At 26.0% G+C, this 27,335-nt stretch overlaps 1 protein-coding gene across 1 annotated transcript in view; it reads right to left on the bottom strand.

Annotated features, from left to right (window-relative positions):
- The window catches only part of LOC129612828 (GATA zinc finger domain-containing protein 14), a 250,073-nt gene that overhangs the window by 73,736 nt on the left and 149,002 nt on the right, over positions 1-27,335 (bottom strand). Inside the window, exons 3-4 of the mRNA XM_055526612.1 lie at positions 8,514-8,624; positions 7,356-8,442 (exon numbers count right to left, since the gene is read on the bottom strand). Of these exons, the coding sequence (XP_055382587.1) occupies positions 7,356-8,442; positions 8,514-8,624 (1,198 nt within the window). The remainder of the gene's footprint in view (positions 1-7,355; positions 8,443-8,513; positions 8,625-27,335) is intronic.

Below are 27,335 nucleotides of genomic sequence, written 5' to 3'. Positions count from 1 at the left end.
GCGAATAAATGGAACAATACGTGTATATGTTTATGTGTTCATATAAGTATAAGAATTCTCTTTAAGGAGGAGAATTTTCATTAATGAATAAAATGTTCTTTAAAAAATTTTAACACATTGTGGTTTTCTCTTGTAATTTTATTTTATTTTTTTTTTTGTCTGCTTTTTTTTTTATTTGCCATGCTGTTTTGTTCTTGCTTCTGGATAATTTTCTAGAACTTTGACAATTTTGCAAATTTCCGCTCTAAATTTATTCTTCCATTTTTTTTCTTTCGTGTATTTGTTCTGAATTCTTTTTTCTTATTTTTATTTCAGAGTGTTCTCATTTTATTTTCTAAGTTTTAACTTTGAATCATGCAACAAACCAACAACCATTAGAGTGAAATAACTGTATCTTTTATTCGTTTACACTCCCTGCTTTCAACGCACACACATTCTATCGTTTTGTTTTTAAATTCTCATTTTTGTTTTTACTTTTTTCTATAGCACAAGTTCTGTCTCATTCACAACGTTTCACTTGAACCGATACATTTTTCTTTTCTTCCTAAGTTTTCTTGTTCTCATTTTTATTTTTTTTTTTTTATTTATTTTTTTTCTTTTTTTCATTACTTCGGTATCATTGTAAATATTGTAAATCTACTTAAATTCACAACAAGATAAATAAGAATTAAGATAAACAGAGCAAGCGAGAAAATTAAAGAGGAAGGGAGAGAGTGAGAGAGAGAGAGCGGAGTAGAAGGAAGAGAAAACAAGTATGTACAGATAGAAATAAGAAATTTTTAGCTCTTAGCGAGGTTATAAGCTTTAATGGCAATTTTGGTTTCTATTTAATTTCTTCCCAACTCTAATCATGCAGTGTATAACAGCACACCCACACGTTTTTTTTTCTCTTTTTTATATTAATAAAAATTTTTAAAAAGAAAAAAAAATGTCGGAAATTTTTGTAATTTTCTTTATTCTTGGTATTATAATAAAGCTTATAAAGTTCTTTAAAAACTGAACATTGAATATTTATTATGGGAAGTTAGTATAATAAAAAGTTTATGTCGCAGCTATAATAATAACACTATTATACAAAATTTGCGTTTCCTTTCATTAGTGAGTAACAAGAGTGAGTAACATTCATCAAACCGCATAATATTATAAAATAACTACAGAGTAGCTGAAAGAAATATAATTATTCACGATATTATTCCGATAGATGGATGTGAAATTTTTTATAGTAAACAAATGTCAAATCTTTGACATTTACTTTTATAAATGAGCGTCTCACTTACCAAAATATCTCTGATACGATGGTATGACATGAATTGTGCTCTTTAGTTTTCTTAATGTTTGAGTGTAGATTTTATGAGAAATTCATATGTTGAATTGATGTTAAATTCAAAAATTTCAAAAGGCAACTTTAAAAATGTGTCAATTTTATCGTACAGGTGCAATAACAAAATATCTAAGAGTTGAAAATTGTGTAAACTTTCTTGAGTTTTAAAGAAGAATATTTTATTGAATTACCATTAATTGGCATATACATAATTAATTTTAAATTCTTGTTATTATATAAATAATTTTTCCGATTATTTGAAATAATATTCGAAATAATAGGACATTATTAATTTTAAAATAACCTGAAATTGTAATTGAGCACCACATTTCAAACTTCCTATATTATATGCATTTTGCACTTTTATTGGAATGGGGTCTGAAGACTGTTAGAAATTTTATTATTTTTAAACAGCCTTCAAAGCCCACAACTTTCACATATCTATAAAAACTATACCGAAATAATATTTTCTTTATATTCCAAGTAAATACGGCATGTTCCTGTACTACTTTTATTGATGGTCACGAGTTTTACTCTTAAAATAATTTCAAAAGAACTACCTAACTATAGGCTATTTTTGATTTGATTATAATAACTTTAAAGTAGGTTAAGTTGACTTACAATTTTTTTCAAAATTTAATATTAACTTTCTGTCAAAACCAAAAATTTTTCTGCGGGGCTTTTTATAAAAAAAAAGAATATGAAAAATTAAAAATTTTATTATACAAAATGTTTTCTTGCTATCACTTTCACACAATATTTTTGTTTCTTTTTATTTTTATTTTCCCCATTGTTTATGTCATTTTGCTAATTTTATTCTCTTATGCTTTTTTTTTGGTTATTTCTCTTGTATCGCGTTTATGTTACTCGTGTAAACGTAACTCGTGTTTCAAAATTAAAAAGGTAAAAGAAAAATAAAGAAAATAAAATATATTTTTGAACTACCTTCGCTTCTCTCTTTCCCTCTCAATTTCACATTTTTTGAAAAAATACCGTTTTGCACTGTTATTGTCTTTGCTACACTTGGATGTTTGTTAACTGTTACTCGTATATCCTGTATGATTTTTAATACAGTTTACTTAAGACAAATCTTCTTTTATCATCTGAAAATTACCAACAAATTTCACTAGAGACCATAAAAAAAAAGCGATATAATATAAAAAGAGAAAAAAAACGTGAAAAACCACAATGTAATTTTGTTGTTGTTTCTTTTTTCTTTATGAAAGAAAATTCTTTCTTTCTTTTTTTATAAAAATAAAAACCTTAGTTCAAACGAATTTTATATTGGAATGGCGAACAAATGACTCTACAAATTGCTTTCTTGGTCATAAGAATTATTTAGGTCTCAATATTTTTGCTTTGTTTTTTTTTTGCATTATTACTTTTTATTTTATTGTTTTTGTTGCTGCTCTCTCTCTCACTCTCTTAGGCATTATTAAATTTTTGTTTCGCTGCTACAATGCTACACGCTGCTCTATTTTTACACTCTTGTCTTGTTATATTGGTGTTCTTTTTTTATTCCTCATAATCTTATTTATTCCTAATTTATGATTATGATTTTATTATTTTAATATTTTCATTTTCTTTCTCTCATTTTTGCTTCTCTTTAAAGAATTTAAATAAATTTGTTGGATAAATTTTTATTTTATTTCTCTTGTTTTTTTTGTGTTTTGTATGTAATTCGCCTTTTTTTCTTTAAAGAATATTAGGATAATGGGAGTTATTTGTAGTTGTTATGTTATAGACTTTAAAAGTAATAGAAAATGATTATTATTAATATAAAGTAAGCTCAAGCGATTATTATTAAACATTAGAGCAAAAATAAATGTCAGATTTAAAAAAAAAAATTTTTATTTATAAAGATTTTAGTAATTTTGTTTTGCGCATTTTTTTTTCTGAGTGTATTTAACTATATTTTGTAATATAAGATAGCTTTAAAAAATATTATAAAAAATTTAAGATTATAAAAATTATGATTGCGATTAAAATTGTGAGATTTTGAAGAATAATTCGGATTACCGTCATTTAATTTTCGGAAATATAATTGAATTTTGAAGGTTTTCCAAAATATTTGAAAAAGAACGATTGAATTAGCTGTAGAAACACATGCTACGCGTAAGCAGCTAAAAATTATTGTTTTGAGAGAATTTAATAGCATTTTGATTTACCGTGAAACGTTAAATTTGCTCTTTATTAAAAACATTTTTAAAAAATCGGATTTTTAAAAATTTTAAAGACTTGCATTCCATAAAGCAATCTAATATAGCAATAAAAATTAAACTCATTCAACTGTATATGCAAAATACAATTTCAACTGTTAATAACACTGAATGAAAAATGACAAAACGAAAAAATATTACGCTAGCAACAGCACAAGAAGAAAAGAAGAGCAAAGAGAAAAATAATACAAAAGGGGCAATTAAAAAATTGAAAGCTCCGAAGAAATAATTCTCAATATTCTCAAACACATTGACAATGACCAGTATATTGTTACCGAATAGTTTAAAAATATTCTTTAATATTGTCCTGCAACTTTATCATTTCATTTATGTGATGCTACTCAATAATTAAAGTATAAAGCAACTTATAAAACTTTTCATAATAAAATAAGAATGAAAAATAGGAAAAACTTAATTTCTTTAAAACACTTGAGATTTATTATCAATTAAAATTAAATATTTTTTTTTTCTCCCCACTTGATTTCTACTTTAATAAAAGAAAAAAACTTTGTTTTTTCTTCCTAATACACAGTAATTTATTTGTTATAAAATTTAATTTATTTTTCTTATACTTAATTCGAGAAATTATTAAATGGGAATTTGTTACCAGTTCTTACATAATATAAACGATCATAGTAATTATTAAAGTTATTTACTACTATAAAATTTAATATGAGTCAGTCAATGAAAAAAAAAATCTAATAAGCATGGCTGATATAAAGCCAAAAGAATAGTGTAGTGTAATAGAAATAAATTAGCATATTATCCACAGTTACTCCGAAAATAGGATGCAAATGACTGTCATGCCATACAGAGTCTCATGTCACAATTTTTATACCAACATAAAACTGACATAAAATACTTGGAAATTTTAACGCTAAGAGACAAAACAAGAAAATTTTGATGAAATTCTGAATGACTCCGAATGACTCCGAATTAATATTAAAAACATAAAGGCATATAATAATAAATGAAAATTTCAAAAATTCTAATTAATTTTCACAAAATACAATTAAATTTTATCTTATTATAATTAATTCGATAAGAGAATTTCCTATACTTATAAAACGAAGTATTGCAAATAATTTTGTTCCAAACCAGACGCGCTCATTCAAGCGACCACAATTTTAAGTATCGTATTGTAAATGATTTTTTTTTCTAAACCGTTAGTATTTTATTCTCATAAACACCACACTACTTGTTAAGAAAATATTTCCAAGTAGTTCCCTTATTCACTCACATTGAATAAAAAGAGCAAGAAAATAATCAAGATTATGTACATAAATATAGGCGTATATTAAAACAACCTACAACAAAACTAATAAACAAAAACACAAACACAGAAGAAAATCCTTCAAAACAAGATTGTTGTAAGGGATAAGAAAGATTTTTATATTTTGATAAAAATAAAATTTTCAAAAGTAAAATAAAAACGAGAAAAAAAATAGAGTTGACCTTGTCAACTCTGTGATATCCGTACGAATTTGTTATCCTTTGTGTGAATAAAGATGCCATAACTGACTATGGGGCAGACTATGACTTTAAGTTGCCGTATTACCATATTAATTTATGCAAAATTTCAGTACTATGTGTTTTTCAAAATACTGGTTGTGCCAAACTACTATTGAAGTTGTATGGCAGCTACCAGAAAGAGCCAAGAAATTTTAGCGAATTTTATCAAGCACATCGGCCCTACTAATATATTCGTTTGTGTGAAATTTCAATACCATAGCTTTAATAGTTTCTGAGCTATAGTCAAATAACTTTTGAAGTTGTATGGCAGGTACCAGAAGGAGCCAAGTAATTTCAACGAGTTTTATGAGACACATTGGCCCTACTAATATATTCGTTTGTGTGAAATTTCAATACCACAGCTTTTATAGTTTCTGAGATATGGCCAAATAAATTTTGAAGTTGTATGGCAGCTACCCGAACCGGTACCCCGATCATGTCCAATTTAAATAGGGTTCTGGCACTTACTACAATAAATCATTTGTGAAAATTTGGTGAACTTAGCTCAATTATTTTTTGAGTTATCGTTCGGACGGACGGACGGACGGACGGACGGACGGACGGACGGACAGACAAAGCTAAATCAACTCAGAATTTGACGCTGATCAAAAACATACACTTGAGTCTATATCTAACACCGTTATTTCTTAGCGTTACAAACGGTAAGACAAATTTAGTATACCCTTCGAACATACGTTCGTACGGGTATAAAAAGAAGAAAGTTTACGAAACCAAATGTATAAGGAAAGGGAAATGAAAAGGAAAATTACATTGAAAGCTAATAACAATTCATTTGGGAAATGAATTTTTCTTACCCACACAAATCTCAAGGTACATTGGTTTGGTTAAGTTCATATAACTATATTATTATTGCATTTAGAAGGTGTATAACGTACAAAGGATATTAAAACTATTACTTTAGTTTAAAAATTATTTTTTGTATAACAGCAATTGTGTGTAGGTATATGGAAAAGTAAGGGAGTAGAATTTGTAATAGGGAACTTATAAGTTTTAAATGAAAACGTAAAAACAAACTTTAAGGTCTTTTTTATCATATTTAACAATCTATACCGTTATAACTAGCTTTCAATTGAAAAACTGATCCTTTGGAATGAAAATTTCCTTTTTTATTTTTGTACTATATAGTGTTTTGTATTTTGATAAATTGATTGATTATCAGTATTAGGAATGTTAGACCTCTATTTGTTTAATTTTAACCTTTAAGGGTTTTATTCGAACAATTACTTTTGAATTTAAAGTATATAAAGTGAAAAAATTAAAAGAACAATATCACCGCATTTTACGATTTAAATTTTCAATATATTTTTAAGTACAGGTTGGATTACAGGTTTTAAAGTGAATTTTGAAGCGGTATCATAATTATTCGAAAACACATTATTGAATTTTCATTGAATGTACATTCTAATCTATGTTGGCTATCCGGACATTTTATTCTTCTAAGTTTTACTATATGCATAAGCACAAAATGTACGAGATTTAGTAATTCTAAATGATGTTCCAAAATCAAGTGATTGTATTCGCCACACACAGTATGACAATACATACAATAAATGATATTGTCTGTACACGGTATCCGTAACTCTGCGGTACTCCCGAAATAGGGTGAGTGGAATCCCGACACAGGATGCCTTTCTAATTTTTAAAATAGTTTTCCTTTAATCTTCATTTACAGCTCATAATTGCACCTATGAACCTATCGATTTTTTCATGAGTGGTCCATTTTAATCTGACCGCATATTATGCAATAATTCAAAAATATTTTATTTATAAAAATACATGTCGAAACTGTCTCTACTTTCCTATATTAAAAAATTTATAATTACTTCGAATTTTTAGCAGAGCCTTTTTACCTAATCATATTTAAGTGAGTTCTATTGAAATAATTGATTTTCATCGATGAGGTGCTAAAAATAGAAAAGTGGAAAATTTAAGAAACTCTTTTGAACAGAGTATTTCGTGATTGTATTCTTAATTATATTAAAATTTATCTGTAAAATATTCTTGACACAATAGACCATTCCTTCTTAATTAAAAGTATTGTTTTAATTAAAATTCAAGCCAACTAGAAAAAATGTACAAATATAAAATTATTGTATTCATTAAAGTCAATGACAACATGTTGAAAATTTACTTTCACCCCTACATTCATTACCACAAAAAAAACCCTGAATATTTTTTTATACAAAAAAAAAATTTAGGGAAAAAATTTGTAACACTAACATAATTTATTTTTGCAAAATAAAATAAAATTTACTTAACGTAGAAAACTGTTATACACTTACCTTTGATCATGATGATGATGTTTATTTGCTGCTGAATATGTATCAAAAATATAATTTAACATTGGTGCATCTGTTTTTTGTGGTTTTGGTAATGTTAATTTACTACTTATAGCTTCACTAAAACTGCTAACAACACCACTATGACCATTATGACTGTTACTATGACTAGAACCATTACTAATACCACGATTATTATTATTATTATTACTGTTACTGTTACTAGTTGTACTACTATTTATATTTCTACTACCATTACTGTTACCACTGTTACTGCTGCCAATATTTTTATTATTTGACATAATAATATTATCATCATCATCATCATTATTATTATTATCATTATCATCATCAAAATTATTACTTAATTTTTTATTATCATTATTAACTGATGTTAAAGATGATGATAATAATCTATTTCCATTTGATGTTGTTGTTGTTGTTGTAATATTATTTTGCATCCCTAAATATGTTTTTACTGTTGTTGATTTTATTTTTGTTCCTGTTTTTATTATTGTTGTATCATTAGTTGTTCCAATTCTTCCATTAGTGGCAGTAGCATTTAAGGCAATTAAGTTATCTTGAATTGGTATATTTTGTTGTTGTTGTAGTTGTTTTTGTATGGCAGGTACATAACTATTTTTTTGTAGTAACAATAAATTTGTTGATGACAATGATGAATCTGATTGTGATGATGGCGATAATAAAAACGATGATGAAGAGGATGATAATAACGGTGGTGATGATGATGACGATGATGATGATGGTGATAACAACGATGTTGATGATGAAGAAGAAGATTTTAAATTATCGTCATCTGTAGATATCGATACAATTGATGATAACGATAAAGATGTTGATGATGACGATAATGTTGAATTTATTTTTGTTGAATTAAATCTATCTAATATTAAAGAAGGTCCTTTTAATATCCCTGTATTATCTATGGTAGCTCTATTATTTGGTAGTTTTGTTAATGTTGATGATGTTTTACTTAAAATTATGCTACTGTTATTACTATTATTATTATTACTATTCATATTTATTCTATCATTTGATAATTTTGATGATATTGAAACATTTTCGGTACCTACAATATAGAAATTGTAAAATTAAGATATGAATTTATTTAGTTATTTAATATCAAATCTTAAATTTTACCAGTTTTAAATTCAGCAGATGTTATTCTTGTAGATATATCAATATCTTTAACATTAACAATTTGTGAATCGTCTATTCTAGTATTTTCTGTTTTAAAAATAATATTTTGCTCTGAAAAGAGAAGAGAAAAAGTTGGATGTTAGTACAAAAATTGATTTGATTTTAAAGAGCATGAAGGAAGGCCAGGCTAAGCCTAATGTAATATATACAAAATGGCATTATAATTTGATGGAATTTCCAAGTTAATCAGTCAGTAAGTAGATATGGTATAAAAGAAAAAAACTTTACTAACAAAGAGTGTAAAACTTTTCATTCTGTTACGATTTTTCTGGTAATGTAAGATTCTTCTATTGGCACTAAAAGTTATAGACATTAGTAAACTCGAGGCATTTCAAATGTGGGCCTATAGAAATTTCATGGACCGAGCACATTACAAACGAAAAAGTTCTTAGGAGAATTTACACAAACTGAGAACTATTTGAAAGAATAAAATGTCAAAAAAATATCATATTTGGGTCACGTCATGCGTAGAAGCAGGGTAAAATTAAAGGCGAAATAGGAAGAAGACGTAAACAGTTGTCGCGATTAAGAAATATAAGGCAGGCATTACAAATATGGGAGAACCAATGCACACAACAGCTGATACAAGTGTGTATCAAGATGTAGTCGCCAGGATCATATATGAACGCTAACATCTACAAATTGGATAGGCAACAGAAGAAGACGAGTAAGCTTTTTTTTAGTTGGCACAACATATGATATTTAATTAAAATTATTTAAATGTAAGCCATAATTGATAAGCCGACATTCTTCATATTTAAGCTTATAGAATTCCTATTTCATAGCCAATTCCTAAAATTACTATATTCGTTCTGAAATTAATGGATAGCGGGCCTCACTCTTACAATCATTTGTTTTTCAATCAATATTAATTTTCAATATAAACTTTGTATATTCAAACAAATCCATTATCAATATGAATCCTGTTCCCTCTATAAACTTTTTATATAAACCAATTATATTAAGATTAAATAAAGATTCCAAATTTTTTTCTGTTAAAAATAAATTTTATTTCTCTCAAATTTCCTTTAGAAATCATTAAAAAATTAAAAATTTTATTTATTTCTTTTTTATTCAAATTCTCAAAATTCAAAATTTATTTTATACAACTTGAAAATATTGAATTCTCACTAGACAAAAAATCACACAAATATGCCCTCGTACATAAGAAAAGGAACCGCCACCAATATAAAGTAGTAAAAAAAAAAATGAAATAAAATCCTTATAACAAAAGTGCGAAATAAAACCGAAATTTGTTACAAAATTAAAAGATTTTTCAAAAGTTAATTTTTAATGACTTTATCTACTGCTGTCGTGCTGGGTCTTCATAGCATATTTTCTTCATGGAAGATTTTCTTCATTTATACACTCTCAATATAAATAAATAAAATATATCAAAGATAATATAGAAATACAGAGGAGGACACCATAATATTTTACATTAAAAACCCATAAAGGAAAACACATTTTTTCGAAGGACACTTCAAAAATGTTGAATAATTTCAAAATAATTATCGAAAAATTCAAAAAAAAAACAAAAAAATATAAAATTTGTTTTTTTTTTTTCCTTTTTCGTGTTGTCAGCCTCATGAATTCAACTTCAGTTTAAATTTTTTCTCTTTTTGGTTTTGTTGCTTTATATTCTCTGCAAAAATCAACAAGGATATTTGTTTTTTTTTTTGCCCAGATAAAATGAAGGCTGTGTTCTTCTTTATATTTACAAAATAACACTCACTCTTTTTAGATCATAAATTATGATATCCTACCATAATTGTATATATACATAATATATATTTGAATAAGTATATATATACAGAAAATGTTTACAGGGTAATTCTCTTATGATTATACTTGATTATCCCTAAGGATATTTTCAAAATGAATTTATTTTTCGAATACTATTTTAGAGGAATACAAACTTAAAAAAAAAAAAAGCGATTTTATATCATATCATATAACCTTATAGATTGTTCAAAGAAATTATACGAGATTTAATATAAAAAAGAGAAAAAAAGAGAAAAAAGTAAATAAAATATAAGAGTATAGAATAAAATATGTGAAAAAATTAACACGAAACAGTAGGACATCAATTAAATAAACACGTCTTTGTAAATAATATTTAGTCACTGTCACTGCTAAAATTTAAAAATTTGGGAAGAAGCAAGATAGTATGTGTGTAGGAAGAAAAATAATTTATTTATGCTTCTCTACTATTGAGAATTGCGTTTGCACCGGAAACTCAATATGCAAAATTTGTTGACCTCATCTACCCTTCCTTATTGTATGCAATACGGTCGGTTGATATATCCATTGTATTGAAATTATTATGAATTCTATAACAACACTCGAACTGAGAAGATCAGACATAGGAGTAAATTCAGTTCTAGATATTGAACTTTCAATGCTGTAGTGCACTGTTGCTGTTCAAAAATTACGCCCGAATATGAACCACTCTAAAATCGGAATATGAAATCAGAATTATAATACTTCCCGCATATGATTTGAATTATTTAAAGTCAAATAGTAAACTTACAATGACCAAGCATGATAAGTCAGTTTTAAGTGGCAACACTGGTACTATAATTATCATGTCATTGGAAATTTTCGGAAAATTTTGACGGTACTTTCAACAAACAGCTGCCGTCAGGATTCTGTTTGTAAATAAATAATTTTGTTAATCTTAAACATTGTACGATATTGACCATGTACCATGAACATATGGTCTTTTGTAAAAGACCATGTACAATATTTGTGTATTTGTAATAATAAAAAAATATCGGTAAAAATATGTTTCGATAGACTTTGAAAAGAAAAAGAGAAACAATAATATTTTTTATTCATGAAAATTACACTTAGGAAATCCGAAATTAAAATGAACGAAAAAATGATAAAGGAGTTGTTGGCCCTATCAAAAAATTTATAAGAACCTAGACAAAATTTTATTAAATTTTAAGGAGTTTTTCCTGTTATTGTTATTTCTGATTTTTGTTTTCTTAATTTTTTATAACTTTTCTTTATTAGAAAATAACATGAGCTGTTTTTTTTTTTATTCATTTTTTTTTTGGTAAAGCTTTAAACAAACACCATCTTCAAGTGATGAGAGCCGTTTGTTGTATTGAACAAATATGAGGGTGTGAGAGAGAGAGAGAAGTGAAAAATAAATGAATGATTTTATGAGTTTGGTTTCGTTTAAATTTTTTCTTGTGCTTCGTTTCTTTTTCTTCATAACTACACTGAATATTTTTATATACATATAATATATATAATATATATATATATGTATAAGAATTGAAAATATAATAATTTGCTATAAGGAAAAAAGTAATTTTACACTTTAATAAACAAATAAAGGATCTGGAAAAATAAATTGTCAGGATATACGTATTTACATTAATAAGTATGTCAAAATCAAAGTCAGAAAACAAGAGAAATACAAAAAAAAAAAAAAACTCAAGTGAGAATTGAGAATATATGAAGTGTTATATTACTCTATAAAAATTGTAATACACTATTACGATTGTGTGAATATTTACTAGAATATTGCGTAAATCCAATAACAGGGTATATTTTCAGGAGATTTAAATTGAGTGGGAGAAATTCATAATCACCTATATAGTAAATTAAAGGAACGTGACATAATAATATGAATGTCTACATGGCTTTTAGCAATTTATGTGTAAATTCGCTGTGCTTGGATTACATGAATTTTAGAGTAAAATGCTTTTTAATAAGTAATTAAAGTCTTTCGCTCATACATACTGAAGAGAATAGGAAATACTGTGAAATGTTCGAATACCTTTGAAAATATTATGTTATATTAAATTTTTGATATTTTATAATCAAACTAGGAGAGCACAAAATGTGTATTAATTCTATTATTTGAAATTCTCTAGCTGAAACAAGCTGGATTTTCGATATCTAGTTGACAATTAACAAAAGGAATAGCTACACTACACTACAATGTGAATATGACGAATCTGAACGAATATATTCTGAATTTTTTCTTCCTAAAATCCATTTCACAAAATTGAATATTATACTTTATAACAAAATATAAATTAACTTTTTAATATTAAGGATATAGATTACATTTTATTAAACTTATTCATACTAACTATAGATTTACATTTAAATTATATTTTTTTTTAGTATAGCTACTATAAATTTTCTTTAACAACTTGCTTTATATTTAAGGGCATAAAACTCATTTCCAAGTCAAATTTTTAATATTTTAAATTCATATTTTCTATAATAATAATAAAACAATTTTATATACATATAATATTTACCAATTTTTTTTAAATTATATTAAATTTTAGACTTTATTTTAAAAAAATAGAGAAAATTATTATAAACAAAGTCGAATTAAACTGATGGTTTGCAAAGCAGCACGTTTTCCTTAAATAATGGTTCAAAAAGTATCTGTCAGTTTTTCCTTCAACAGGTAAATATACCAGTTTTAGCAACTATTAATTTAAAGAAATTTTATTCATATACCAAAATATTTCAAAAATTGCATATATTTAGGATGAGCAATGAAAACAAAAAAAATATTTTAAAGAGACGTTAACATGATGCTGGAATTCAAGGGGTTAATTGCGTTAGTTATGAAAAATAATCATATGTTTTGTTGGCATAGCCGTTCCCATTAGCTTTCTGTTTTTATACAAATTTGGAAAATCATGCCGTTTCGGAAATATAAGGCAACGAAAATGAAGTTAGTTTCCAAAAACTGCTCCAATTTCAGAATTCTGCATCAAAAAGTTCAGCTTTCTGTCTTAAATTTAAATAGGAGTTTTATAGACAGCCAGACGGACACACGCGCATAGTAAAGGTAATAAATATTCACTAAGAATAAAATAAAAAAAAAATCAGTAAAAATTTTTGTTATAAAATTTCCTATAATAAAATTTAAAAGCAATCTTTTATATGTATATGTTTGCATTCTACTGAGATTCAGCTCATTTTCTATGTTCTATAATAGCAATATGATGATTCTGTTCAAAAAACAAAAAAAAAAAAAATTTTGATATACTGAAACTAGAGAAGCTTACTATATAGAATTTCATTCTATTAAAGTGATGTTGTTGGCTTCAGGTTAAATATGTAAATTTTCCTTTATTCAAACAAAAAAAAAAAAAAAACAAAAATACAAAATTATTGTTTATGTAACGAATATACACAATAACAATGTTAGGAAAAAGAGATGCCTATAGTATCTCTCTATAAAAGTACATTTATAATAATAGCAAAATAAATTTTTTATATTATGTATATAACTGGTATATTGCGTTATACATATATTATGTATAATAAATGTATAAGATATAACCAGTATCAGCATTGAAGAATAATAAAATTTGAATAGGCGAGATTCGTACATATTATTCGTATAAATTACAATAGCCTTGAAATATTTTTTTTTTCATTATATAGGGTTCTTCAATAACAGAGAAAATATTTCTATACTATTTGCCCCATATGGAATATTCAATTCCAGTAATTAATTGACCTATAGAAATCAATATATAGAATAGATTTGGTTTCCTCTTCGTAATGTTCATATTGATCGTATTGAGTTTGTACAGAAGCGTTTTCTTCGTTCTGCTCTTCGTGTTATGCATCCTCTTTAGATTGGTCTCTTAAGAGAGAAAACTTCAGCTTTTGGTCTGAAGGTCGCTTCTTTGTCGAGGGATGGTTTCCGATATAGTTTTCATTCATAAATTTTTTGGTGGGTAATGTGGGTAACGTGGGTAATGTGTGGGTAAAACTTAAGGTCGGACGAGTTTTTAATGCTCCGCATCATAGTACGGGCTGTGGAGCGGACGAGCGGGTTATGTGTATGTTCTGCTAACTTAACTCGTATATTCTTCTGTTTTTTATACGAACATGAGTAAGAGTTATGTTATAATTGTATACGCACAGTATTATGGCGCACAATAGTACTGTATACCTTACCTTTCAATTTACAAATGATGACTATTTTAGTTATAGTTGCTGATAGCCACGTTTGTTGGCTAATTGATGTGATACTAAATGTTTGTATACTAAGTATTTGGTTCTGTCAAGTGTAATTGAACATTTGAACATTTTCAAGGGGTTTTCCTTAATTCAAATTATTTATTAAGTTTTTTCATGTATATTGGCATTCTAAAATCATTTCTAATTTCCAAAGCATTCACATTTCAAAGGAAATTTTCAATACACCTATTCTTAAATTAATAATCCTTCAATTCTTTCAGATTTCTGTATACAGGAAAACCCTTTATTTATACACTTCTTTGAACGAAATGAAATAATAATAAAAACCATATTTTACATTTTATGTATACCTACATACAGGTTAAAATTATATTCAATGTTGAATGGCAGTGATGCTGAAATAAATCAAGGACAAAAAAGAAAAAAAAAAGTACATAAAAAAAAAATGAAACCAAAAAGTGTGTTTGCTGCTTTTGTTTTCTTTTAACTCTCATGTAATTTGGTTGCATATTGTTTTTCAAACAAACAAAAACCTTTTAACAAAAACAAATTAAAAAACAACAAAATTATAAGAAAAATAAAAAAATATAAAATGAAAAACCTAATGAAAACAAAAGTAAAATAAATTTTGTAACAAGTATTCTTAACTCTCATACACTCCACAGTGTATAAATTTACCTATATGCAAGTATGTTGACGTAAAAAAATTGTTATACTTATAAAATGTGGTGGTTGTGTTGTATAACATTTTCCCATTGGCATTAGTATTGACATATTAAAATAACATTATACACGTACAAATTGCATATTGCCACATGATTAAAAAATTTTTTTTTTTTATTAGAAAAAATAATAAAAAGTGCCGTTGTAAAAAGCACGTAAAAAATTCACATTAAAAATTTTGAAAATTTTATTTTTTTGAATTTAAACTTTTTTTTTATATTATGTGGGATGCCAGTCTCTTTAATATCGTTTTTAAGTGATGAGAGTGAAAATTTTAAAACTTATTATTAAAATATACTTTTCAAGGGTGAGAGAAGTTGTAGCTGAATAAAAGTGAAGGTTCTACGATATTTAAATTATTCTTAGTAAATTGCGCGACCCTTAAAAAATGGCACGAAAATGAGCGAAATTCATGCCTTACAAGGCTTAATATTTTAAATTGTCATAAATTCAATTAAGTTTTCAAAAACGATGTCCCAGAATCGATTATCTGCAAGTGAGTAAATGTGTGGTTTTTTCTTTTCTGTATTAATACTACACAGTTTCTGCAGCAGTTAACTGATCATTTGTATTTCTCTGTTTATCAAATCTACAACATTAATCAGACTGCAAAATGAGCAGCTTTTTGAAGTTTTCCAAGCCTGTAATGTTCTTCCAAGCATACATTGCACTATTTTCATATAATAATAGTGTTCTCGACCATTCTTACAACTAAAAGTAATTTGTCAAATGGTGTGCCGCTTTCCTAACTCTCCAACAATTCGACTCTCGGTCTTCGATTCTTCACAAATCACTTCAAATTACTGTTTTCATGTTTAAATAAAATTTAAATTAATTTTAAATTAAAGTTTGCCGTTTAGAATTAATATTGATTGAATATGAATAGTATGCCTTATAGTTTTTTTCTGCAAATAATATAAAATTTAAAGTATCCTTCATTTTATGCATGATTTTGCAATGTATATTATCATTTTTGTTATTATTAAAGATCGATCAGAATTAATTAAGATTTGTATTTTTGAATAATAATCAATGCATTTTTTATGAAAAATAAATATTGATGATTCTCAGTCTCAAATTTATAAAGCTAATATAAATACCTATAATTTTATATACTGTTATTTTCTTATTTTAAATTAATAATTAGATTGCAAAAATGACAATGTTTGCATAAAATTTTGTATATGACAAAAAGAGGAATATAAATTAATTATTCTGAATCCTAGAATACTAGAAAATTGAAATTTCTTTTTTGTATAAAAATTAAGTTTATAATTATTTGTATACATTAGAAAAAAATATTTTAACAAATATTCAAAACGAGAATAGACGGTGTCAACTCTTACCGTACAAATATGTTACGAGTTATATGGTAGATACTTACAATAATTATTTGAGAAATTTCAACGGCTTTTATCAAATATAACAGCCCTAACAATATATTTGCTTATACAAGTTTTCAAAACTGTATGCCCTGAATAATTTCGCAGATATGGCCAAGTTTATCTTGGAGCTGTGTGGCAGCTATCCCAAGCGGTAATTATTTATAGATAACAATATTTGTTTTGGAAAAATTTCAGTAGTGTAGGTTGAAAAATTTTAAAGATATATCAGCAGAAGCCCAGCAATTTTAACTACTTTTATACAGCAACACACATACGGACAGATATGGTTAAATGGACTCAGAATTCGACGCTAATCAAAAATATATGCTTGATACAGACCATTATCTCTTAGCGTTATAAACGGAAGGGCAAATTTATTAATACGTTCGCAACTGTATAACGAATAAATTATTTGTTATAAATTTCCTATAAAATACAAACTTAACATATACAATGCTATATCTATAACCCATAACTATATTACGTTCAAAATATTTTACTTATTTAAAGTAAAAAAAAAGATATTAGAATTTTGATTATTTTGATTATTTGGAATGAAAAATACTTTCTTCCATACATTCTGCAGCATAAATTCATTAAATTTTAATTAACTCCAAAAATTTTCTATAACTACAAAATATAATAATATAGAAATGAAAATTAAATATTAATTTATTATGAATATTTTAAAATTCAAATAATATACAAATAATTTTTTTTATTGATGCCGAATTTTTGAATTTTAATCTTAGGTTACCAACCTACACTATGCTCTATCATGAACTCTAAAATAATGTAATTATAAATTGTGAAAAATTTTAATAACAAAAAATGTAATGGCTCGTGAATTTGTGAAACTTGAAAGCAATATTATTAAAAAATTTTAAAAAATTATTATAATTTTTTTTTATATTTTTGAATTAAATATAAAATGGCTTAAATACAGAGGCGTCTACAACTCTGAAATTCGAATATTTAAGCAGAACCAATAAAATTTTCATAGGGAGTAATAATTTTTGGATAATCATAATGCAATATGATAAGAAATGATCATTGACAGAATTTTTAAAATATCTGGATTACAAAGATAAGATATTAAATACCAAGTTTTAAGTTGATTTCCCTGGAAATCTTTTGTAGTCATTCAATAGGAATAAAATAATAAAAATAATTTTGATTTTAAAAATTTTGAATGAACTTTGCAACAATTAACTTTCGACCCAACACTAAGCAAATTATTATAAATAAAACTAAAAGAATTCAAAATGTTATGGTTGAAAACCAGGATAATAAGGAAACGGTAAGAATATCGAACCCAAGCTAAATAATTTTGTTTTTGTATTTTATTTCGAAAAAAACTGTTTTGATAAGTCATAAAATTTGATTTAAAATTTTTGTTAAAAAATTACAATCTTTTTTTTTTTTGTAATACTTTAATGCAATTTTATAATTTTTGAGAAATTCCTCAAAAATATTCTTAACACGTGCAATTTGAAAGCAATTCTTTAAAAACTTTCATTTTACACAAAAATAAAAAAATTTGTAATTTAATTTTCAACTCAAAATTTTTCCAAAAAGAAAAAAAAAAACAAAAAAACAATTATTTTACACAATGCACGAGCACCACCACTGCGGCACTCCTACATAAAAAAAATCCCTGCCATAAAAAGCGTTCCTTTTTTGAAATTTTTTTTTGAATTTTATTTGCACCATTCTTTTTGTTTCAACAACAACAGAAAAAAAAAGTAAGTTAAAATAAATTAAAAGTTTAAGAAAAATGAAATTAAATCAAAGCGGAACCATATATGCCAGGATGTGACAAGAACTTTTGAAGGTCATGCATAAAAAACAAAAAAATTCCACGAAAATTTACGATTTTCTTCTAGCTAGATTGAAATTGTACGTACAATTTCAAAATAAAAAAGAATTTTGTACGAGAACATTTTTTTTAAGATTGTTTTTAATTTTTTTCCTTTTTGTTTTTAAATTTCCATTATGATTTTTGTTTCACTTATTAAAATTTTATTTTATAAATTCTAACAATATTCTTTTCTTAAATTTTAATAAGATTAAAATAAAGTTGGCGTTTTAGTATTCTTAAAATTCCAAATAATTGGATTTCTTTTGTTTTGTTCCTGGAATCACACCGAAAATATATTTTCCCGAATGCACTACAAATCGGTTTTCTGAAGAAATGAAGATGAAAGCCATCTGGTAGTCTTATTAAGAGGTATCTCATTAACAGTACTAACTATTCTATACACCATATTTACTCGAAAACTGTTAAAATATTGATAAAAGGCATGTCTGTTACCCACTTCAGTAATCTAATTTTACCAACCGTGTATTTTACTTACACATCATTAAAATTCCCAAAAAATGCTAATTAATAAAGCATAATAATGTCAAATGTTTCGGCAAAAATTGTGGTTTCATATGGCCTTTCTTATTCCCCAAAAATTCTACTTTTTATTTACTAGTGTGCATTAATACCCAACTGTGAGTAAATTTTTCTCTCGAAAGAGTAAACAGTTTTTGTACAATGCCAAATGTGAGTTACTCACAGACTTTTACAAATTCAATAACTGTATAAAAATAGTAATATGCAGAGCAATAATAATATTAGTAAGATATTATTTATAGATTATTGAATGCACTTAAAAAAACTATAAAGCTACAACAAAATCAAACGCGGTAACCCGGGATAAAAAATTACATACATGCATTTACTTAGGTGTCAAAATAATATTGATTAGAAAAATTATTTTATATTATAGAATACTTTTTATCAGTTAAATTAGAATAAACGTGTGGTGGTAACACACAATTATTCAATCAAGTTCTCATAAAAGAGTTCGACCAAAAATTTTAATTTATATTAAACAAATCAAATATAATCATGGTAATTGTGTAAATTTTTTAAATAACTGCAACTGACCGCAATTCTGCCAAACATAATTAAAGATTTAAAAAACAAAAAATTAGAATCAAATTCTAGGATTTTCTTAATTTGCATATTAAATTTTTTAAGTTTCCTCAAGAAACCTCGAGATTTATTACAATCAGTTCGACACAATATCGAGAGGGTTCAGATAATCGCAAACCGAGTATAGAAGCCTTTTCCTAGCTAGCGCATCGTTAAATGATTTTCCATATCATTAAAATATTTATTCATCGAGCAGTGTCTCGTCAGAAATTCGATTATAAAACGAACTCTTTTCTTATCCATACGTAGTCAAGAGCCCAAAAAACTCGAACACACAATTTTCTAATGCACTTTATCAATCCGTAAAGCGAATGACGCTGCCCTACTGTCCGATATATCATATGGTCCCCGTTATTTCGGCAACTTCCTTCGGATAATATCTCTCACACAGGGCTTAATTGCATGTACCCCCCACCTGCAATACCGTGCGATATTAATTTTACCGTGCTGGTTCGAATATCTATAATTGGGTTTAATTCAAGTCAATACGCAATACTAATTTGTTACATAAATTCAGTTTTTCTATTCTATGAGAATCTGAAATAATAATTTTTTTTAATTATTTTTTAATTACGTTAACAAAATACTGGTTTGTATTGTAGAAATAGTTCTGTTTTATGATTGTGGTTTCCAGTGAATATTAGAATTCATTTCCATTGAGAAATATATTGAAATTTGGTGGTTGAAAAACAACCAAAAACCATAAAGCTATACCGATTGATTTTAATGAAACCGTGAAAAGAACCCAAAAATTTATACGTATACAAAACCATAGCACTTGTTTACGATTGTTATATTATAAATATCATAAGTTTTTTATTATTGAATTTGATTTTATGGCCCCGTAAAATATAATATGTTTTTATATGAGGAAATGTGGTTTTTGTATATATGTAGATAAAAATTCTTCGAATGTAGTATAGGAATAGAAGTGACTCAGTTTTTGTAGGAAAACAAATAGATTTAGTTATTTTTGATTTTAGTATTAATATTATGCTAGAATGCCACCCGAAATTAATCACCACCTTCTTTTCTTGAGGACTTAAGTTCTAAATTCTCTAAAAAGGTATAAACAAAAATTATTTCGTTTTTCAACAGTGAATAAGTGGATATAATTAAAAAACACCACAAATTTCATGCCAAAGCTCATGTCTTTCACAATCTATTTCCACCACAAATCACCACACTCTCTCACAATATATTTCCACCACAAACCACTTCAAATCAATTAAATTGAGAGAAAGTTAATTAAATTACACCTTCGAGTTAGTAAAATTTTGCAATAAAAACTCATTTTTATTTTGTATGATTTAATTTCGAAATTCTACCTTGACTTCATAAGAAATTGCTACCATAATATTTATAACAATTATCACTCAGTAATTATTAATATAATTTTATTAAATGCGATACGTTATATTTTCCATTTTAAATATAAATTAAAAATTGTTATACTATACTGCATACTAAATATGCTTTAGATTTTAATTATTAACGTCATGTCCGTTATTACAATAATAAATTGTCATATAGCAATGTAATAATTCGATGATGAAAGGAAACTCTATACTAGTATTACATATAAGAAAGTGTTATACATATATTATTTTCTTCTTCATAAAATATTTTTAATCCTTTTGGTGGTATTGATAATTTAAAATCCAAAACAATATCTCGTCTCAAAGGATATTTTCATAAAAACGTGATATAAATATTTAATTTTTTTATATTTTTAAATTCCATATTGTAAATTTATTCTACATACACACATAATATTATGTACAGTTAAAAAAACATTCCGAAACCGGAATTATCAGTTCTAATTCCACATAGGTGACTTGAATATTAATTATTATTATAAAATTTTAATCTATGTTGTAGGAAAAGGAATGAATACAGTAATCCTTCGTCTAAAGTAGTTGTTTTTGAGTAGGAAATTTACGACTTTAAACGAAGTAACTCAAAACTGTTATACAAGCAAATTTTTATACAAAAAAATTACTTTTACCTAGGTTTAAATGACTTAGAGTGGGGAAATGATATTAAACATTTTAGAGATTAATTTTTTTGTCGTGGTGAGGACCATGCAAAGGATTACTGTGATAAAATTTCTAGGAAGTTGTGGTTGTTAAAATTAAGACATTGTCGTGATAAGGAAATTTTTTTGTGTTTTTAAATTATAATTACGTTAAAGAATCGGAAGACGAAGTGTTTCTTCTACTTATCAACCCAATAACAATATAATATCAAGAACTTAGATTTGAGTTCATTAGTAGCAAGGAAACTGTATTGAGGAACTCTATAAGCTAAAGCTCCAAAGCATTTAGGATACCTAGCGTGTGTTAACAGATAGTTAAACGGAATACGAAGAATAGAACTGTCAACCACCTTAATAGAATATCAAACGTGTTAGGTGATATTTCATAACCTAAAACTGCGCTCTATGATTCAGGTATGATGCACATTGTCTTATTGGTACAAGCACGGTTTATCTATGTTCATATTAATTTATTATTCATTAATTCGCAAATCTATTTTAGTTTTAGTTTTCATCTAGGAGATTAATGTAATAAAATTTATTTTATATTTTTATATTTTATCTTATTTTTTTTTTAAATAATATCCACGTGCTTAAGATGAATATCCTTTTTCTTTTTACTTATATTTAAAAATATCTTTTGAATTTTAATTCTGTACACAAACTTTAATAAATCATAATTTTTTCTCCATTTTCTTTCTTTTACTAAAAAATTTAGTATTATCATAAAATGCTATAAACCTATTACAGGAAATTTGTAATATACGTGGTACAGTGGATTGAGGTTGTCCTTCATTTGTAATATCTATTTAATGAGAATACAATGAATAAAGAGCATTTCACTGAACATTTTTTTTAACGATTAAATTGCAGTATTGTCTGTAATCAATTGTTTAAATCCTGATCAGCAGTTTCATTAGTAGACGAAAGTGGAACAAATTTTATTTAGTTATAAAATCGCATTTAAATTGCTACAAAATGAAATATTTGGAACAATATTTTTAAACTCTCAATACTCATTTGGAAATATTGTTATATTAGCACTTATTATTTTAAGGTAGTTTTTGTGGATTTATGGCACTAGTCAATGTGTAGATACTATAAAGTTTCCAAAGTATTTCGCCAAAATACCAGTGTCAGAGACGAAATATATCTAAATCTAAAACAATAATAATATTTTTTTAAGAAGGCTGCCTTTTTGAATTGCATATAACAAAGTCGCAGAATATTTGTGAGATTTTCTTAATTTTTAATAGGTATTAGAAAAGAAAACGATGTTATCATTATTAAATTAGCGGACTATTTTCAAAATGTTTAAGATTTTTTAGGATTTTAGCAAATCTAGTATTCACACTACTAAGAAATTTTCATGTACCCTGTCTACTAAAAAATTATTTTTCCAATACATTAATCCGCAAATATCCCAAAACTCATGTTTCCGAAATAAATATGAACAGGTACTTAAATTCACATTCCTATATAGCTTATCACAAACTTGCATATCTTATATAAATCTTTTTTTTATATATTCATAAAAGGATTTATTTCAAGTGCCTCTTATAATAAATACTATGATAAATTTCTTTGTATATACAAGATAGTGTTGTTGTTGCCGTCATGTTGATTTTCTTTCCTGTTTTTATATTCATATTTGCAAGTGACAGTAATAAACGAATAAAAAAAATAATATCTAGTATTATGTAAATATGTTTATAAAATATAATATTTACTTTTATGTACAATACAATGACGGGTAGGTAAGGTAAACAACTTGTATACAAAAAGGAATAGGGATATCATTAAAGGGCGTTAGAAAATATACAAGAAAAATTAAACTACTCAACTATGTACAAAATTTTAAGGAGCATAATATATAGTCACCTTAACGTAATATGCAAATATATACGTATAGATAGAAGCCATGTACATGCATTTGAAGGGAAATATTTTTAATATTTCAATATCAAAGAACGTATTATTTATATGAAAATTTTAGAAAAGTTCCACTAATAATAAATTGTTAAAAAATATATTATGGGTAAAAATAAGTAAGTGAATAAATTTTTAAAACTAATATTTTTTTGTATTTAAAAAAGGATTGGCAATATTATTGACATTATTGACATTGCCTACGAGCCGAGTAGGTGGGAAATGGTCGCCCTTCGTTGTGTAGATTTGAGGCTATTAATGGGTGTACTCAGTGGACGTTGCCCCTCGACAGTACATATAAAAAGATTGTCTTAAATATAATACGTATGGCAAGGTCTGTCGTCTTTCCCTGAAAGAGGACGAAACGGTTGAGTACTTACTGTATGAATTCGAGGCGACTACGTCTCGAGACTTGAACTGACTGCTATACTGCACTTTACCAGGGACTTTACCAGATCTAATGCTAATATAGGTGGGGATGGAAATCGATCCCCAATAGAAAAAAACAAAATTTTTGGAATATTAAAAAGTAAAGATATGTGAGCAGAAAACAATACGTTTTGTAATATATTTATTTGACACATATTCCGAAACGAAATTCTAAAGGGAACTAAAAATTATTGTAAAAAATTGCATACTTTTAGGCAAAAATTTTTTCAATATTGAAATTTTATGATTTTTTTTCGTCACAATACAATCAAAACGCATTCTTTTCATGAATTTTCATTCTTTCCTTGATTACATGCCCACTCCATTTACTTTAAACATCGAGGTGTTAATCTTTTTACCAAATTTTCAACTTAATATTATTAAGAACTTTAAAAATTCATGTTATAAAAAACAAGGATAATGTAAAGAATTTTTTCATTTTCTTATATAAAAAGAATACCGTTTATATCCCATTCCATTGTTGAATTTTTTACAAAATAATTTTCATCAACTTGTTAGTTTTTCTGGCCGTTTTTCGGTCTGAATGTACACTTATACGAATATAGAAGGTGGGAAAATGATTACCAAAGACAAAATAAGTAAAATTAAGACACAACTAAAATGTTATACCTATAAAAAGAAATCTCATCTTATCATCTTCTTTCTCTTCCCTTATCATCTTCATATATGTATGCTCTTCACTCTTCATACAAAATCTTTTTCTCTCTTGTTTTATTCTTTTAAACACTTTTCTTGTTTGTTATTTTTCTTTTTGCTCTTTCTGAAGGACATTATCATAACAACTATATTTTTAGAACTTAAAAAAACAAGCAAACTTAAATAAGGGAAAAAAAAAATTATATTTACAACTTAAAATGTGTAAGTAAGTATTGTGTAAGGCGTAAGAAATCGTGTAACTAACTAAAATAAAAAAAAACAAGATCTAAGTAGAATATGGCAACGAAGAAGATCTTTAAATACAAGAACACAAAAAAAAAGACAAAAATATCAAGTAAAAGTAAAATAAACAGAAACGATGAGTGCCTATGAATATTTTACTAGTAGTAGAAATTTTTAACTTAAATGGCTTCTTCGAATCTCACACTTTTGTTTAATGTAGAAGTTTATATAAAATGTGTAAGTGTCTATTATTTACAAATCCATGTTTATATTGTAAAAAAAATTTTGAAATATATTTTTAAGATTTTTGTAAAAATTAAGTCATTAAGAAAAGTCATTATCATTATCAATAGTCAAAACCTTAGAATACCGCATGTTTGGGCGCCAGTTTTTCAATATTCATGAAATATTTACGGATTTTATATATTCATTGGAAGAATCGCTTTTGCAGGAACGATTTAATAACATAATGCAAAGAATAAATCTAAGATATCAAAGTTATTTGATTTAAATCAAATATATTTTTTAAATATTTCATAAATATATTTTTTTTTCTCAGTGTACAAATTATATTGGTACCGCTGTTATTATGGTATCGAAGAAAAAAATGGCTGAAAAAACAATTAAAAACCAATTGCTTTTTCATTCTAAATCCAAATTCATACACTGTAGAAAGGTTTTTAACACACTTTGCCGAAACAAATTAAATGTACTCAGAAAAATTTTGCGATAATACTAGAATCCACTATGTTACTGGTATTTTATTTCTCTCATTTCCTTAATTGGTCATTTTAAGAAAAATTTAATAAAATATTATAATATAAAAATAAATTATACTCAAAATAAATTATTTTAATTATTAACAAAGTGTTGCCCTTACTATTAAAAAAATTCCTTTAAAATTCATTTTGTTCAAACAATTTTCACTGTAATAAATTGAATATTTTTGTTCATTCTTACATTTAATTGTGCTCCGTCCGCAATTATTTCACATTTGGTGTTATACATTCATATTATAAATACTGTTAAGTATGCTTGTTTTGTTATACACATTATTATACAACAATGTAGGCGTACATGTACTTACGTTAATTTTTTTTTTCTCTTTTAGAAAATGGAGAAGATGACTTCATTAAATATTAATGAATGAAAATACAAGCCAATTTAATTTCGAGATAAAAAGAAAAGGAAAACGTTCACTCCAATTTGTTGTTATTTTTTTCTGTGAACGAAAAGAATTTAGGAGTGTATATGTATGTATTGAAATTTATTAAGAGTATTGTATGTGTTCTTATGCTCTTAACAAAGAAAAAAGAGAAAATCACAAGGAAATTCTTTAATGTTGTTGAAACGAAAATGTAGAAAAATTTTCATCTAATTTTAATTTTTGAAAAAATTTTTCTTTTTTTTTTTTAGCTTAAAGGTTTTTCTTTTTCTTTTTACTTGAAATCTTATCTCTAAAAACGGAACCACTTTTTTCTCTATTTAAATATTAAAAATATTATTTTTTTAAGTATATAAGTGCATATCCTTTTTTTCTATTTTTATACAAAAAAAAAAAGTGTTATACTTAATATACAGATATAGAATCTGAATAATTTTGAATATTTTGTTTTCTTCTTCTGCTTGCCTTTAATTTCATGGGAGTACGAGTATTCATAAGGTACTCAGCACACATAAAAATGTTTCTTCACAATCACTACTACTCATTGATATTATTAATGAAGTCAATTTTGTGAATTGATTTTTTATATAAGAAAAGTTTGTTACAATAAGAAATATGGTGAATAATTTTAAATACTTATTATAGAGTAGAAATATGTGACAAGAGTAATATTTGGCTTATGGATAATCAGCAATTTATTCTTTATTGATTTCAAATTAATATGAAGTTATTTAGAACAAAAATAATTATGTATCTAGCTAATTTATTGGTTAATCATTTGACGTGGCTAGTACAGCAGGTCGACCGCATCACAAGTAGCACAAATGTGCCGTTTTTCTACCACGTCATCGCCTGGGCGTCATTGACTGTACTTTTACATTTGACCTATCTAAGGAAACCGGTTCTTTTAAGGAATATTTCTAAATCCCTGATGACAATCTTCCACATCTCATTCAGCCCTGTCCGGACCTATCTCGTAGAGATAGTGAAAAATAGTTTCCGTCTTGTCCATTTCAGTCTGTGAGTTGAATTAATTTCAAGCCAAATTTTTCGATATGAATAATAATGTTTATTAAATTTTAAATTAATAAAATAAATCTAGGTCTTTGCCACACTAAAATTTTTATTAATAATATTTTAGTGTAAGACCTCGTAAATTCCGTAAATCTAATAAAAAATTTTATTTAACAAAAGTCAACAATAAAATTGTAATAAAAATAATTTG

This window comes from Condylostylus longicornis, unplaced genomic scaffold, assembly GCF_029603195.1.
Source record: "Condylostylus longicornis isolate FDR11 unplaced genomic scaffold, ASM2960319v2 ptg000077l, whole genome shotgun sequence".
In the NCBI taxonomy this organism is placed as follows: Eukaryota; Metazoa; Arthropoda; class Insecta; order Diptera; family Dolichopodidae; genus Condylostylus; species Condylostylus longicornis.
The sequence above is the reverse complement of the archived record's forward strand: the minus strand, read 5'-3'. Positions and strand labels throughout refer to the sequence as shown.